General features: G+C 26.7%; 1 protein-coding gene across 1 annotated transcript in view; it reads right to left on the reverse strand.

The window, feature by feature from the left end:
* Window positions 1–272: 272 nt before the first annotated feature.
* Window positions 273–17,207, reverse strand: part of LOC132939218 (uncharacterized) — a 49,218-nt gene continuing 32,283 nt past the window's right edge. Inside the window, exons 2-7 of the mRNA XM_061006284.1 lie at window positions 14,659–14,864; window positions 9,724–9,859; window positions 5,802–5,935; window positions 3,139–3,225; window positions 1,529–1,706; window positions 273–1,448 (exon numbers count right to left, since the gene is read on the reverse strand). Of these exons, the coding sequence (XP_060862267.1) occupies window positions 1,378–1,448; window positions 1,529–1,706; window positions 3,139–3,225; window positions 5,802–5,935; window positions 9,724–9,859; window positions 14,659–14,864 (812 nt within the window). The 3' untranslated portion in view covers window positions 273–1,377. The remainder of the gene's footprint in view (window positions 1,449–1,528; window positions 1,707–3,138; window positions 3,226–5,801; window positions 5,936–9,723; window positions 9,860–14,658; window positions 14,865–17,207) is intronic.

Raw genomic sequence — 17,207 nt, forward strand, 5'->3', positions numbered from 1 at the left:
GGTCCAGAGTTGGCTAGTATATTATTATATTATATCATTCCTACAATCCTACGTCCTACCAACTGTTCTGATTACTATTATTTGATTTTGTATTTTAATTAAATTAAATTTATCTTGTAGAAGTTTAAATAAGAAAACTTATAAATTATAATACTATAATTATTGGAGATTAAAATATGTACTTAACTCAAATAATTTATACAAAGTTTGTTTTATTAAAGAATAAAAATGTAAACTATATTTTTAATTATTACAATTTATTAAAACGGAGATTATTTTTATCCGCCATTGTTGAACACTTTTCTTGATAAATTTTAATCAGGAATATTTCGGTATTTACTATTACAATGTTACCTACCTACTCCAAATGAAATTTGTATTTTTCAAACAATTTACATAGTATTCAGTGTTTACAAAGATATATGACGAACCAAGTGTATAAAACTCGTCTATATAATATAATTAAATAAAGTTATTGCGGTCGCTATCGAGTTTGAGCCGATCCAGAGGAATGTTCCTCTCCTCCACATCCTTTAGCTCGGTATATTCTCGGTAGCTCGTTAGAAATGTTTTTAATGCGATTTGTCCTGTTGTTTTTGTCTTCTCGACCGAATTTTAGCATTCGGTGGCCAACGATGGTTATAAATGAGAAAATGTAAATGACAGGATGGTGAGAGGAAGTTACAGCTTGAGTTAGAATACAAAAAAACAAATTAAAAAGGGGTTTATTCTCTTGCAAATAACAAAAAAACAAAAATTTGTTTACAGTGTTTTCAATTGCGTCAAAAATGGGAAACGTTTTCTAAAATGTTCGTCGGCGCCACAACTTTAAAATTAAAATGTATTCTTGTAATATAAAGTACAAACAAATAATACATACATATTACATACATAATTGTAATTCATCCTTTAAATGTTGAATTAATATTTTAGTTCGTATTTTGGCTTTTTTAAATTGTATAGGCATTAATAAATGTATTTAAATTGATTAATTGTCATAAAACTATTTTCATGATGGTAGATTTTATTGAAACCATTTTCATACATTGAGTTGGTGTGAAAAATAAAAAATAAAAGAAGAAATACGAATTGAAATCGGTGAACTACAAGGTGGAAAACATAAATTCTTAATTAATATCATAGGTACCTATTATATTTGCATGTACCTAACTATAATCTACCTATCTACGCAATAAAGGTTTTATCCAGTTTTTTGTCGCACATTTTCTTCTAATAGGTAATCTATATGTAATTATTGTATGAATGTTTAAAAGATTTTGATGCAAAGAAAAAAATAAATGCTTCAATTTTGTGAGTTTATTATGAAAAAGTGTTAATTTACATATCTGTACATAAAATACAATTAACGGGGTTCTGTCACGTCTCGTGTACTATCATATGTGTGAATGATGCTACAAAAAGAGCTACCAGAGTCGATATATGTTTCCCTGTCAACAGAATAAATTCCAATCACTTTTCATTATAAATATAATTTAATAATAAATGATGATTTAAATAATATACCTACCAGGATTTATTGTATTTATGTTATTTCTGTACTTCTCAAGGAACATATTTTCTGTATATGATTGTGTGAGTGATTGAATAACTATCATTTTTCGCCATTTCAATTGTTCTTGTATGAGGCTTGCTTCGCAAGTTAAATCCAGCTCTTCATTGGGTCCTTGAAAATGATCTTTCTCCACCTAATTTTATATTATTCTTTAGTAAAACTATATTATATATCAAAACAATTGTGTACAATTGTTAAATATCACTGGTTTTTCTAGACTTATTGATGAATAAATTGATACATTATAACATTTATCGCAATGTCACCATAATAGTATCACACTATAATATACATTTATACGCATCATAATGAGAGTAGGAGACATCAAAAATATCGATATCTGTTGCTGTTCATTGGGTCGTTCCACCAATTATAATAAACAACAGTTTAGATAATGTAATAGCTATATGTAATCATTAACTATTTAAATAATACACCATGTGTCATAACTGGACCCTAATTTATTAAATTATAGGTTGAAAAATAAACTGAGCCCAACGTTTGATATCAAATATTTGTCAACTTTTTGTTTGCAAAATGTTTTTTGTTGAGCTTGTATTATTTGTTATATTGTATGTATAATGTTTCAGTAATAAATAATAATTTTAATTTTTAAGTGTTAATTACAAATTATGTACAATTTCAACAACAAAAAATTGATAAATCATTAATAATAACATTAAACTTAAGCTTGTACGTATTTAGTTTTCAGGTTTAGGTGTTTGAAAACAAAAATGTTTATTTTTAATCAAAAATAGTTTGCAATTCTTAATTTTTTTAACTCAATGTTATTTAGATTCGAGGTAGAAATATATTAATTTATTGCGTGGAGTAAATAATTAAAATATCCAATTTCAAAGCAAGGAAATATGTTTGAAACGAGGAATTATTGATGGAAGTGGTGATAACGTATGTTCGAGACAAGGACCTAGTTTATTCAAAGTGAGACATTTTTTTGTACAAAACGAGACAATTATTGTATTTTCACAGTTAGTAAGAATTGTTTGTAAGAAGACAATAACTATGATCGAAACGAGAACATTTTAGGTACAAAATGAGATGAAATCATAGTCGAAGCCGGAAGCAAGGAAGTGTTTTGTTCGAAGCTAGGAATTAAATTTCATAGTTTCAAGTAACATTTTCTCGCTTCAAACACATAACTTTCTTCCATGGAAAATGTATTTCACTCACATGGACATTTTCATCGCTTCGAACAAAACAATGCATCTTGATCCCAACAGAATTAACTCACTCCCATCAAATAAGTATTTACTAACAGCATACTTTTCTCTCTGAACATAAAATTTCCTCACAATTTAACACAATTTCCTCGTTGAGAGTTGAGACATGATATTTCTCACAAGTGTATTGTATGTTATAAGAGTTTCGAAGCTAAGCAATTTTATATAGAAGAGAGGGTTATTAATTGTGCTTTTAGTTAAGATGTTGTATTCGAAGCAATGAAATTATATTTGAAGTGAGGAATTGATTATTCAATGCGAGAACATTTTGTTCACTAAAATATAATGAATATTTAAAAAATATAAATATATTTAAATTCATACCTTAAATCGAATGCCTACCGCTTTTGAATATAAAGGGCCTTCAGGATTGACCAACACAGGATAATTCTCCATTTGATTATTGTTCGCCTATATCAAATAAAATAAATATAAATACAATTTTTATCCAAATTTATTTGTTTTGACAATATTAAAATACAATATTATTTTGTTAATTCTGCATGCAATAAGACAACTTGATGAAACAAATTAATCAAGTTCTGCATTATTCATAAATATTTTGTTAACAATATGAAATAAAAATTTAAAAAAAATTAATGGTTTTCGTATTATATAAGTTCCAAAGTGAAAATTTGGATATTATAACATATTTGTTTGTATAAGTTATAAAAAAAGTATTTTGGTATCTGAGAGTTGGGTTTTTTATTAGTAACAAATTACATTATTTTCCTAAATGTGTGTGTATGTGATGTAAATAAGCAGTTTATAGAGGATCTGGCCTTCTGGGTTGCCTCTTGCTATAAAAAAAAATGCAATGCTTCTCCCAAGCAACCCGCAACACACATTTGGAATGTGTTTACCTCCCAAACTCGTATTAATTATACATTTCATACCATATGGCATAATGTAGGCATCCACATCATTCATAAACGTAATACTAAATCATTATTATAATTTTTGGTACAGATGCTAGTTGCTACTAGGTACTTTTTTAAATACCCACTAGCGCCCATACTCTCCAATTGCACCTATATTACTATAATAATGTAGAAACAATCTCCTTTTTCGAACATACATACACAAAATACCTCTTATCTTAACAAGTTCAATAAACACTATTTAAATATTATTTTAACATTTAAAGTACCTGAGCATGAATGAAAAATACTTTAAATAATAATATATTAATAAGCGATATCATAATAATAATAAAAAGTTAATATAATAATAAATGTAACGAATTCAAGAAATAAATGTAAGTACGTAGTATATATTATACTAATTAATAAATAATTCAATGTCCATAATAATTAATTGTTGGTCATTACTCATGATCATTAGATATTTAAGTGGACGTCGCACCCGCATATGTTGTCTCCGTCTTACACGTGTACGACATAGCAAATTTTACGCTCAACAGATCACATTTAGCCCCGTTAATTTTAAAATTAGAGTGAATTGACCTCTTATAAAATTTAAAGTTAAGAATGTATTAGCTAGGGCATCTCATCGGCTTTTTGTTATATTTCAGTTTTAAAGTGAATTATGAGTATTTTAAAATTGTAAATTGTTTATACATATTTCAATGCTCATAACTAGATTTCAAATTAAAATTTAACAAAAAGCCGATGAGATGCCCGAGATACCATTCTTAACTTTAAATTTTATAAGAGGTCAATTCGCTCTAATTTTAAAATTAACGGGGCCAAACGTGATCTGCTGAGCGTAAAATTTGCTATATCGTACACGTGTAAGACGGAGACAACATGTGCGTGTGCGACATCCTCTTAATTCAGTGAACACTAATAATATAATAATACAAATAATATATTTATAACCATATTAAAAACCATCCAGAAATATTATTTGAGGTTAGATAAATTGAAGTTGAAATTGAATTTGATGTTGAAGTTGAAGTTGATGTTGATAGATCCAATACCAACTACAATTCAAACCTGCAAATATTTTGGTCTAACTTTAGACAACTTTAACATATGGTCTGCATTTAAAAACCAAAAGAAAGGATCTAAACACCAGACTTTTTTTATACGCTAAATACGCCTGATTCTCAAATAAAAACTCTCAATTATTAACAATAAATTATTAATATATAAATCAATACTAAAATTCCTATCTTGGCTTATATGGCAATATAATATGGAAATGTGCTAAGCCTGCCCAAATACAAAACATCTAGGTTTTTCAATCAATTTCCCTTCATCAAATAACATCTGCGCTATGGAACGTCTCAAATCTCACTGCACAGCACAAAGACTTAAAAATCGAAACAATTTCGGCAACAGCTATAATATTTCTACAAAAAAATCCACACCAAATCAAACAACCACACAAATCTACTAGTTTCTACCTTAGCCAGTGAAAGGTACAATTTGAAAATCCTCCATATCTGTTAAAAAAACACTGATCGGGATCTTTTAAATCCGCTGATCTAAATCTCTATTGAATAAATCAGAAAATCTCCAACCTCGTCCACCCTAAGTCAGAGGGTTTCCTCGTTGGTGGGTTTCCGTCCTCATGTCAATTTATGTTGTTGTATATTGAAGTTTATTAAATTTACTTATTGTACACAGATTGAAAATACCTACTAATTTATTTATTTTTAATATAAATATAATATATAAATTTTTTTTATACAAAGTAACACAGTTGCAACTTGTAAGTTTTAATATGTATATAATATTTGCAACAAACAAAATGCTGTATTAAATAAAAATAAATAATACTTTCATGTATCATAAGCAACTTTAGAAGAAAATTTTAATATAATTTGAATACCTATACAATTGCTTAACTATGACTACCCATAGAAAATATAGGTATACTTGCTTTTATAAATTAACATTATACTTTGAATAATTCAGAAAGTATAATTTAGTGTCTTATGACGTGTCGTTTAAAATGAATCTAATTTAATCTAATTTAAGTTTAAGATATTAATTTTCTACTAATATTCATGAACTTACCTGAACGCCATTGACGTACCACGTCATCAGCGGCTGCGGATAAGATTTGGAGGAAGTGCAATTTCCCGACAAGAGATCGCCAACCGCGTAACGATTAAGCACACCCTCTATCAAAGGGTTCCCTTCCGGATATTCTGTCAATAACATAATTTATTATTACATTAATCATTTTCATACATCGATCTTTTGGTGTTATTTGTATATATAGTCTTGTGTAAACAACAACATTTTAGATACTGTTTAACTAAAAAGGAAATCGAATAGCTGTACAATGAAAATGTCAAACTATGTTATAGTTATCAGATCAAAGGTAGAGGTACTAAGGTACCTATGTATAGACACTATACCTAGTTTATAGTTACACACAATTGAAAATGTCAAATTTTAAAGGCATTCATGTCTAGGTAGGTACAAACAAAAATTATTCATTTCGAAAAATTGTATATACTAAGTACATATCATATAGCTATTAAATATATCTAGTATTATAGTATTTTATTTTATTCTCATGAAAAAGAAAATCCATTTTTTAAAATGTACAAATTGACTACATATAAATTTGGTTCAATCGTTTGAAATAATTTACTTATAAGCACGGCTGTGAATTTAATAATTTTTTTATTGATGGATTTCGTTTTAAAGTCAAATTCAGTGAGATAAGAATTTGATTTTATTAATATTACCATTCTAAATATGAAAAAACTAGAAATTTTAATGTAAAGTTCCTCATACATTTTTAAAAATATTATAGACACATAGGCAGGTTTTTTTTCAATTTTTTTTGTAGTTTAAATGTTTAAAATGTATAAAACGGTCCATTTATATAGCAAAAACTTGACAATTTAAAACAAGTTCTTCATAAGTAATTCATACTAGAACTAAACAAATTAAAAAATATATAAACATGATTTTTTTTATAAGTATTTTAAATTCAAATTTGGTCAAAATTAGATATTTAAATGAGGTATTGAAATAATTGTACAGCTGGGTACCTACTTAAGTACTTACCTAGTTAGTAACATATTTAATATTTATAAACAATAAATGTTGAATATTGTTAATATTGGATAAAAATGTATGATAATCATTAGCTATAAATATCTCTTTTGTTAAATTTTATAACTTGAGTATCAATAAATTTGATTGCATCATTCTGTCTTACCACTCCTATAATTTTATCAAATTATATCAATATGGTAATTTCAATATGAAACGTAATTTTCATCAGAGTAAGATGCCGTAATAGTATCAGAAATTCTTATCAGCAATCTTACGGGAAGCAAGTAATATAAGGCCTTTATACTAACTGATCCTGCACGGCGCTGCGTTCCCCGTGATAATTGTAATAATGCCAGTGGATTTACTTAAACTGGAGTGTCTTAAACTCTCTATATCACAGTCATTTGGGTGGTTTTGAGGATACACACGGTAGCTCCGCATGAATAAAAATATTTTGTGAATCCACATACACAGTAAAAATGTCGAAAAAAAACGGTCGAAAAAATGGACACACCGTAGCTCCGCATTCTAGAAATATTTTTAAAACACCAAAAGCCCGCTCGCCATACAACTGTTTGAAATATCTTAAACACTAGAGCTGCACATTTATGCACATTTATCAATAAACCTATTAACACATCGCTATATCGGCGTAAACCCATATTGAAATTAAACTATTATATCTGCAAGGCCATGTCTAGCCATTATTGTGTACCGATTAATTGTCTATATCTGCGTGTGTTGTCTATATTGTCTATGGTGTGCGTGTCTTGTAAATATCGTGCTTTGTGACTCAACGAATCGACAGTAATCACTAATCACTGATCAGTAAATATAAGTCGTACAAAATATTTAAACATTAAATATTGTTTCATTAAATACGAACAATGACATTAGTGTTATGTATGCAGTCAAAGAAAAAATGTATTATTAGTGAAAAATAAGTTTAAATGCATCATTAAGTCGTGTATATCAAAATTATATACAATTGGCCAGTTGCGTATATAGAAATAATTTTTGGGGTGGGCTATAGTAGATAGGAACTAACAAGTGACATATTACTTAGAGGCTACTGTCTACTATATATTTAACAGTTTCTATAAATATATTCGTATTTGTTATTTTCCAACAGGCTATGAAATATTATAACTTTTAATAGTACCTAATAAAATATATTGTTGTTCTATTTAAAAAGACTGTAATTTCGGGGGGGGGGGGGAGGGCTGCAGTCCACTAGGCCCACCCCCTATATACGCCACTGAAATTGGCATTGACCATGTACGCGCATTCGCATGAAAACATTGAAACAAACATTTTTATTCGACAAATTATTAGCAATTTAAGAAATGCAGAGTGAATTTTGTTAATAAAAATGAATGTAAGATAATATTAGACACGAACAAATAAATAAAAAATTAAATTATACAGATAATGAAAATACAATTGACAGATATGAATATGTAAAATGTTTAGCCTCATTTAACAATATATACATTTATTATTATATTATGCGAAAAAAAAAGGTTATAAAATAAAAATAAAGGTTGATCTTATACGATAGTATTTTTTTTGCTATTAAAATGTTATATATTATTTAATAATTTTTTGATATGACTTTACTTTTAAGCAGTTTTACTTAAGAATATATTTTTAAATTGCTATATTATTTATAGTTATTTGATCTACGCGTATTATATAACATATAATCTAAGAATTATCATTTGCGGAGTTACGGTATCGATAAAAAATGTACTGGCGGGGTTACGGTTCCAAAAAAAAATTGTGTTGCGGACTTACGGTGCTATTTTATAAGATGGTGGCGATTCGTGCGCAGCTACGGTGTTCCCGGTTTTTACCAAGTATAAAATACAGGTCTAAAATTATATCCAACAGGTAATAATAATTAGATATTTTATTTTCAGTAACCGTTTTTCGCGAGCCAACAAATCCCATTGCGTGAACCAAGCTTAAAATGTAAATTATCAAAATTGTACTAACTTTTTGTCAAAAGCAAAAATCCCCAGTACTTTTCTTAACAGTTTGAGAAATCAACAACAATTAGGGATACGTGGGATGTTTTTATGCAATATCTATCGGTTTTGGGTAAATTAGATTTTGTTGCAAATCAAAAACAAACAACTGTAGATACTTGATATTTTTTCCAAATGTTTATATTAGCATTTTCTATACATGGTATAATTTTCAAAATATTTTGACCCAGAATCGTTTTTTTGCATGCAATGATTTATCACTGCATATAAATTTAACACATTTATTACATTGACCTACGCAATGATGAGGTATACACTCGATACCAATTGTAAAGCAGAGCGTTAGGTACCTACTTGTCCACTTTTTATTAATTACGTAAGTTTTAAGTACAAAAATATTTGTATGGTCATATTCATAGGCGTGCGCAGACATTTGTGGCAGGGTGGGCTAAGTCAATAAAGATTAAGAAACCCGAACTCTGATGGAAGAAACAGATAAAATGTTACATACTTTAATTTACCTACTCATAATCACTCACCATTTAAGGCACAAATCATTCATATGATAAAAAACAGATACATATTTTTTTAAAAATTATATAAGAAATATTTTAATTGTCAACACAGTTTTAAATTTTAAATAAATACAATTTCGCAATCTGTATTGGTAATATGTTATCAATTTTATTTTTAAAGACATTTAATTTATTATTATTTATTATCATTGAGTACTGACTATGTTATTTTTCACCTACCTATTTAACGTTTAATGATTTAAAAAATCAAAAATCGTGATATTCAGATCATGTATTACTATGTATACAAATTTCGGTAGGTCTCGTAGGGTGGGCCACGCCCCCCTGTGCGCACGCTTATGGTCATATTATTTATATTTACAAAAATGTAATTTATCAATATGTTTTAATATTTACCTAATACATTCATGTTTGCGGACTTAAAAACCATTTCAAATTTTGGTCCATCCGTCGAGACTTCACATCGATATATACCACTAGTTTGCAACGTGAGATTACTTAGTGTGATTTTTCGCATGTTACAATGAGATAACTATACAAACATAATATTATTAATTTTACCATGATTATTAATTGTTAATACATAAAACAAAAATAATATACATTTTAATGAGAAATAACTTTAAGCTACGATATTGATTTTAATAATAATACAAACAATTAATAGCTAATTTGCTTTAAATACACCTATGTAATTAAAAATGTATAAGACCTTTTATGATCAAAGGACAATTAAAATTAAAATTTATAATTATTCAGACTTATAGTTTGAGCAAAGAGATTGAAATTGATTATTGTATCATTAATGTATATAATGTAATAATTTATGATTCATAAATCATGATTAACAAAAAATAAATTAAAAAAAAAATAATTGCAAAAATTGCAAAAATAAATAAAAGTAAATAGAGTAGATACAAAAGCTACCAAATGTACAAAAAAAAATCTCTCAAAAATGTACCTTATATATTTTTATTATTAGACATGTGTATGTTTTTTTAATAAGGAATTCTTTAATAATTTAATTAAAATGAAACCAATTTTATAGTTATAAGTTAATAAAAATATGCGTTTTATTAAATTATGAATAAATTTCATTTCATTTTTAAATATAACTTAATAAACATTTTATTATTTTTATATGAATACATCAGTTTAACAATTGTAATAATTTTCTTATAAACTAGCTGTATAGTGTATAAAATGGTTTTTTTTCAGATAAATTTATATTTTAATAATACCAATTATCAAATTATATGTATACATTAATATATAATATTATGAGTAGGTAAAACAAACTCGGTAATCAGTAATATGGCCAAGATAAAAATGTCCTGGAAAGTATATTTTACTTTTGGCTTATCTCGTAAAAAAAAAATTACACATAATAATTTCGTTTATCTAAAATACCGTATTATTGTCTACCTTAATTTTTGATCCCGAGTCAAATAGCTTACCTGCATAAAACCTCGTTACTTGTATATTAAAATATAGCTTTCACTGGGAAATAAAAATTTAACTCTATGATTCTAAATGACTAGCCCGACAAACAGTTTAATAATATGTGTTTGATATAATTATATTATTCTAGACTTTACGCACTGTAAGATCGTTGTTAAAATGTCTTAATTTATAATTTATTTGGTACACCCAAAACTATTGTGGTTGAAGGTAATATTATTATTGCGGTATACGATATACGATTCGGCAAAAAAAAAAAAACTACCTATATTTGTTAATTGTTGGCGTTGTACGAAACGAAGTTTATTCAATTTCCCGGGTATATAAAAAACTGATTCGCAGTATAAATATCCAGATATTTTAAAGAAATCACACATGACTCAGAAAAATTAGCCGTACCTAAATGCTTAGCTGACATCAAAGGAATAAGTACTAATTGTCCATATATTTACATATATACATATATTATTGATATATATATATATTACTACTATTAAATGTAAAAAATAATAACTTGGTAATTTAATTTAATTTACCTAACATTTAAAAAAATGTTTTATTAAAATAACCGTACCTATTATTTGTTATTTGAATTGTAATTGTATAACAACAAAATATATATTTTCTTTTGTCATTATTACCTGGACAGTAGATTCAGTGAACTCAATTAGATTAATTTATTTCAATTAATGCACAGTGATATTATGTAGTAGGTACGTATAATGTGTATGGCTATATTTATTATTATAATTTTTTAAAAATTACGTTTATTTTACTTCAACAACTTAGCTATTAGCGTAACACAAATATATATATTATTATAAATTATAGTTACTCACATATTATATTACTTAATATGTTTTTGACTAGCTAGTCGCTGTATATGTGGATGAAAAAAAAAACAAACGAACAAACTTAAGATTTTAGACATAATTACATTGAAAAAGTTGAATGTGTTCGTATGATATAGAAGAATATATTGTACAACATTGTATTATTACTTTGTGTATATTTTTATATTTACCTATGTTTATTTTTATTTTATTCTAGTTTGCGTTAATTTATTACTTTTTAAAAGATATAGGTATATATATATTTATTTTTTTTATTGAGCTTGAGCCCGGCAACTAAAGCCATTAGCTATTTTTGTTTTGTTTGTAGGTTTCTTGTTGGTAGGGGGATTCACTTGTGTGTTTGTTTTGGCAGAATTTTTGATTTGGTCACGCGTAGGTATCTGCCATGCCTCGGTGGAGGGTGGCGGCACTTGTTCTCCGGTATATATATATATATATATTAAAATCTCTTAATTTGACGGTTCATTGTACATACAGGTAGTAATTGTATAATTGAATGTTTAAATATTTCAAAGATGAATAGTAATATTTTATATGATCGCATAGCAGTTTTGTAAGTGAACTATTTTATAGTATTTAGAATACTTTTTAAATAAAGTAGGTGTTTGGAAAGTATTTTAAATAGGTACTGTCTTAGACGTAATTATATTTGAAAATAAAATACTTTTCAAAATTCAAAAGAATTATTAGTCACATTCAGATTTGATTTTTATGGTCATTATATTATTTTATTTATAGGTAATTAAAATACAATCATCAAACATTTATATTTATTTTATATTTCAATCTCAAATTTTAATTGTTTAGTTATTGTTTAAGTATTTTAGATTTAAAATATAACAAATTTGACATTTGTATTTATTTTGATTTAGATTTTTCAGTGATAGGTATACCTAGGTACTGAAATGTGACATAACAATTTTAAAATTAATTTTTTTACATAATATATGTATAATTAAATAATTTGTATACTTTTTAGTTACCTAGAAGTTTTTAATTTTTGTCAATGTGTAGTTTATTTTTTGTTCGTTTCTTATTATCATGTCTATTCCCAAAAGACACTAAATTAAATATCATTAACTATCATAAAAATGTACTTATTAGTAAATTACATGGTATGATTGGACCCAATAAACTTTTGTTAACCTACAGTTATGTATATATAGTTATTATTAGTATAGATGTAAGTCACATCTTAAAGAAACAATAGAGTATAGTATTGCTTATTGGGTGTGGTGTTACTGTGTTAGTAGGTTACCTAAGTGTTTTTAAATACAATTCCACATTTGTATCAATACCTAAATTATGTACCTATATACAATATAATATTATCAATAGGGGGACGAGGTGGCCGAGCGGTCTAACGCGACGGATTCGGCACAGCCGGTCCGAGTTCGATCCTCGACCACTGGGCGGCATTTTTCTCCGTGCAAGTCACGGTGTCCGGAGAACAAGTGCCGCCATCCCCCCACCCCGGGGCACGGCAGAAACCTACGGGTGCCCCATTAGAAATTCTGCTAAACACAATACACACGTGTACCAACCTACCCAATATAAAAAACCTACAGTGCTCTCCCCACACCCAATAGCCTATGTTGCCTATGAAAAAAAAAAAAAAAAAAAAATATTATCAATAATTGACAGCATATAATTTGTTCGATACATTCAATGGTACCTACTACCTATACAATTTGTAATTAGGTACCATATAATAGCATCCGTTTTTGAGAAGGAAGTATGGATTTTATACCTTATGAACGAACGTAAAATAACTCCTTATCCTCTTTCTAGAAATAAAGGTAATAAAGATATTTACGAATTTCATGGTTAAAAGATAAAGTTTGGAACCTATATTGTAAGTTTTCGAGTTTATTTACCATTAAAAATAATATAAACTGAGGAATGAGGGTTACTTCAGTATAAAAAGTTGCGTTTCAAAAGAAATGTGTGTTGTTGAAATATTTCTATATTTCATTAATATAATTAACACAATGACTAAACAGGTACCTATGTCATAATATATTATATATACCTAAACATATATATTTATATTTACTAATAATTATATTGAATTTCTAAATTTACTTTGTTTGGTTATAAGAAGAATACATCGGTTTATATTATTAATATGGTATCAGATTTTGAATCATATATTATTTAAAATAGGTTAATTTAAATGATTTATATTCAAGTAATTAAATACGGTATATGACTTTTATATTAATTAATAATTTTAATTATAACAACAATTATATACAAACAATAATAACTTTGTATCAACAATCGAAATAATAGGATATGTATATTATTATCTCGAAAACTTTTAATGATGTCTCTTATAATATGTGACTAATACGGACTAATGTTAAATGTTAATTTCCTCATATTAGTTCAAATATATTTTTATAATAACCCAATACCCATGTTATTTAAATTTAGTTTTTGTAGATATTTTTATTTTACCAACAGGGTGTTCTAAATAAGATTTTACTTTAACTAATTTTCTACACGTTTTATTTTTTGCTATATAGTTTTTAAAAAGAAATTTTTTCCGTTTTTTTCAATAATTATTTAAAATACCTGTTTTACATTTACTATTTGTAGTTAAAACATTTTAAAATTATATACCTATCCATTTTTATTATTACTTACTTAAATTGATTTTTTTAAGTTAAATTTTTATATATTTAGTAAATTTTACTAAACTTTTATGAATATAATTATCAATGAGAAGTTGAATCTTTTTTTAACAATATATATTGGAAAACAAATATTTTTATTTCTTTTTCTCTTTTTGAAATAAATATAGTTTGTGTATATCTTCATCTGATTTTTCCAGTTATTAAGAATGTAATACAGTTGTTTAAGTTGGTATAATTTAATATTATGTTTCTTTTCAATATTATTAACTTTTTATTAAAATTGTATGTTGTAATAAATATTGCAGATATATGCAGATATAGTACATATTACCTATTATACATAAGTGATTTTAAATGAATAACAAAATACTAACATCCAATATAATACCAGGAAGATGAAAAACTTGGATGGTTGGTCGATCCTCTGGAATGAACCTGTAGAATTCGTGATCATCCTTGTACCACTTAACAGAGTATAGTTTACCATGGCCTACGTCAAAATTGCATCCAAGTATTACCGACTGTTTTAAATCCGCGTACCTTGGCACGAGTACGTCGATTATTTTCAACGCTAATGTCACTATAACAGTATAAATAAAAAATATATACATTTTATATACTATTTCGTCTATATACTATATAGCTGGTTAGTAATTTTCATATAAATACAATTTTACAATGAGTATACATTTTTTTAACTATGTATGCTAATACTTTTTTACTTATAAATAACTTAATATCTTATTTAAAAATATTCCGGCTGTCAACATTTTGTACTTTTTTAGTATTGTATTATATATACTATTTTAAGGAAGCCAAATAAAAAAAGGTGGGCAAGTGGGTGGCACTCTGCTGTACAGTAGGTTACAAGTGGGCCACTGTAATGGATAGTGTTAAATTTGAATTCAATGATATAATACCATTGTATAAGAAAAACGATTCTGAGCGAAGACGGTCAGTCAGCCAATGATATTACCAAGTTTATTTGATGATATTATTGTGAATAAAGTAATAATTTATTTACCTATTTAAACGGAACCTTGTTTTAAATGTTCAATATTAAATTTAAAAAGAAATTTTTTTATGAATTGCTAACTCAAACTAATTTGCACATTTATTGATTTTTACGTATTTCATCAAAATTTAAACATTAAATGATTATAGAAAAAAAAAAGTTGGCAAGTGGTTGTTGCTCTGTAGTACAGTAGGTTACAAGTGGGTCACTGCAGTAATGGATAGTGTTAAATTTTGAATTCAATGATAAAATATTATTGTAAAAGAAAAACGATTCTGAGCGAAGACGGTCAGTCAGCCTATGATATTACAAAGTATATTTAATGATATTATTGTGAATGAAATAATTTATATATTATAACCTATTTACGTGGAATCTTGATTTAAATTTTCAATCTTCAATTTAAACATTTTATAAATTAAATACAAGATTTAGATAACAAAAAAAATAAAAATAAAAGCACACATCATTTTAAAATCAATACATTTATCGCTCTGCTCAGAATCTAAATTACCACGTAGCTAAATTATTTAATAATTTTCTAATTAAAATTTAATATAGGTAAGTATATTTAAATCATTTCTATTTATATGCTTCTTAACATTTTTCTGGACAGCCATTATATTGAACTGTTTGGATGATGTATAGTGATTGGGTTTAAGAAAGGATACCGAATAATAGTGAGTTTTGTAGAACCGAATGATATATTGTGAGGTCTATCCATATAACATCCTTACCAGTCTGTATCCCTGATCTGCAAGGGTAAAGCTATTCTGAGTATCAAATTATGTTTGCTATAGAATAAAGACATGCTATTGTGCAAAACTTAACCATAAACATTCACACACACACACACACACACACACAAACACAAATACGCGGCGAGTGACCGCTTATATCCGGATAAACATACTTGACCATAGCAATTATATGAAATTATATTTTTTAATGAATAAAAAAAAAATACTTGCTAACAATTAAATTTTACTGGGATATGTGAAAGTCATTACATCTATTGTACCTTTAAACCTTCTCTTAATGTATGTTCATTGTTCATATTTGATCAGTTATTCTATATATATTATATAATATATATTGTAACATAGTAAGTAGCCTTGGGATGGAATAATGATTAATTAGAAATGACAAATGTATTCAAAATTAAACTAAATATTGGTATTGAGAATTTTCCAAACAGGTATTCCAGATATAAGTATACGACACATTATTGCATAGAATATTTACTATAACCACACGTAACACGTTATTAACCTTCATTATCTAAAGTAAAACCTTCAAAGATACAATAATTAAACTTTTGATCCCTTCAAAATAGTATTGTTTTGAAATAATAATAATTGTGATTTATGTTCATGAATATATAATGCAATTACATAATACCATTTTATTAACAGTTTTTATTTTAAACCATTTTTATTAGTTTATACAGTGAATATAATCAAAAATACAAAGCTCGGAACGTTTTAACCTAAAATACCCTATACATAAGTATACAACCTAAAATGGAAGTTCATTTTGACGAAATTTCAAATTGTATTTACAATAATCGTAATAAATATAAATAAAAAAACACTATGTAGTCAACAATGGAGTATTAATAGGGACTGAAAAATGATCACCACGGATCTGTATTATAATTATTTCACCTTAAAAAAAATATTAACTTATGTAATCCAATATGATGTTATAATATAATAGTGTAGTAGGCGATTGGTGATTTAGTGATAACTGATTACTTAATTGTCTATATTAATATTGCAGTAAATTGCACGTGTACCTATGCAATTCGTTTTTTATGTTTAATATATAGAGTTGGTATTCAAACTTTTTGTTCACGGAGCTCTTGGGTTTCTAAAAAAAATATAAGGATCCCAAGACACTAGAAAT

The sequence above is a fragment of the Metopolophium dirhodum genome, chromosome 2 (assembly GCF_019925205.1).
Source record: "Metopolophium dirhodum isolate CAU chromosome 2, ASM1992520v1, whole genome shotgun sequence".
Taxonomy (NCBI): domain Eukaryota; kingdom Metazoa; phylum Arthropoda; class Insecta; order Hemiptera; family Aphididae; genus Metopolophium; species Metopolophium dirhodum.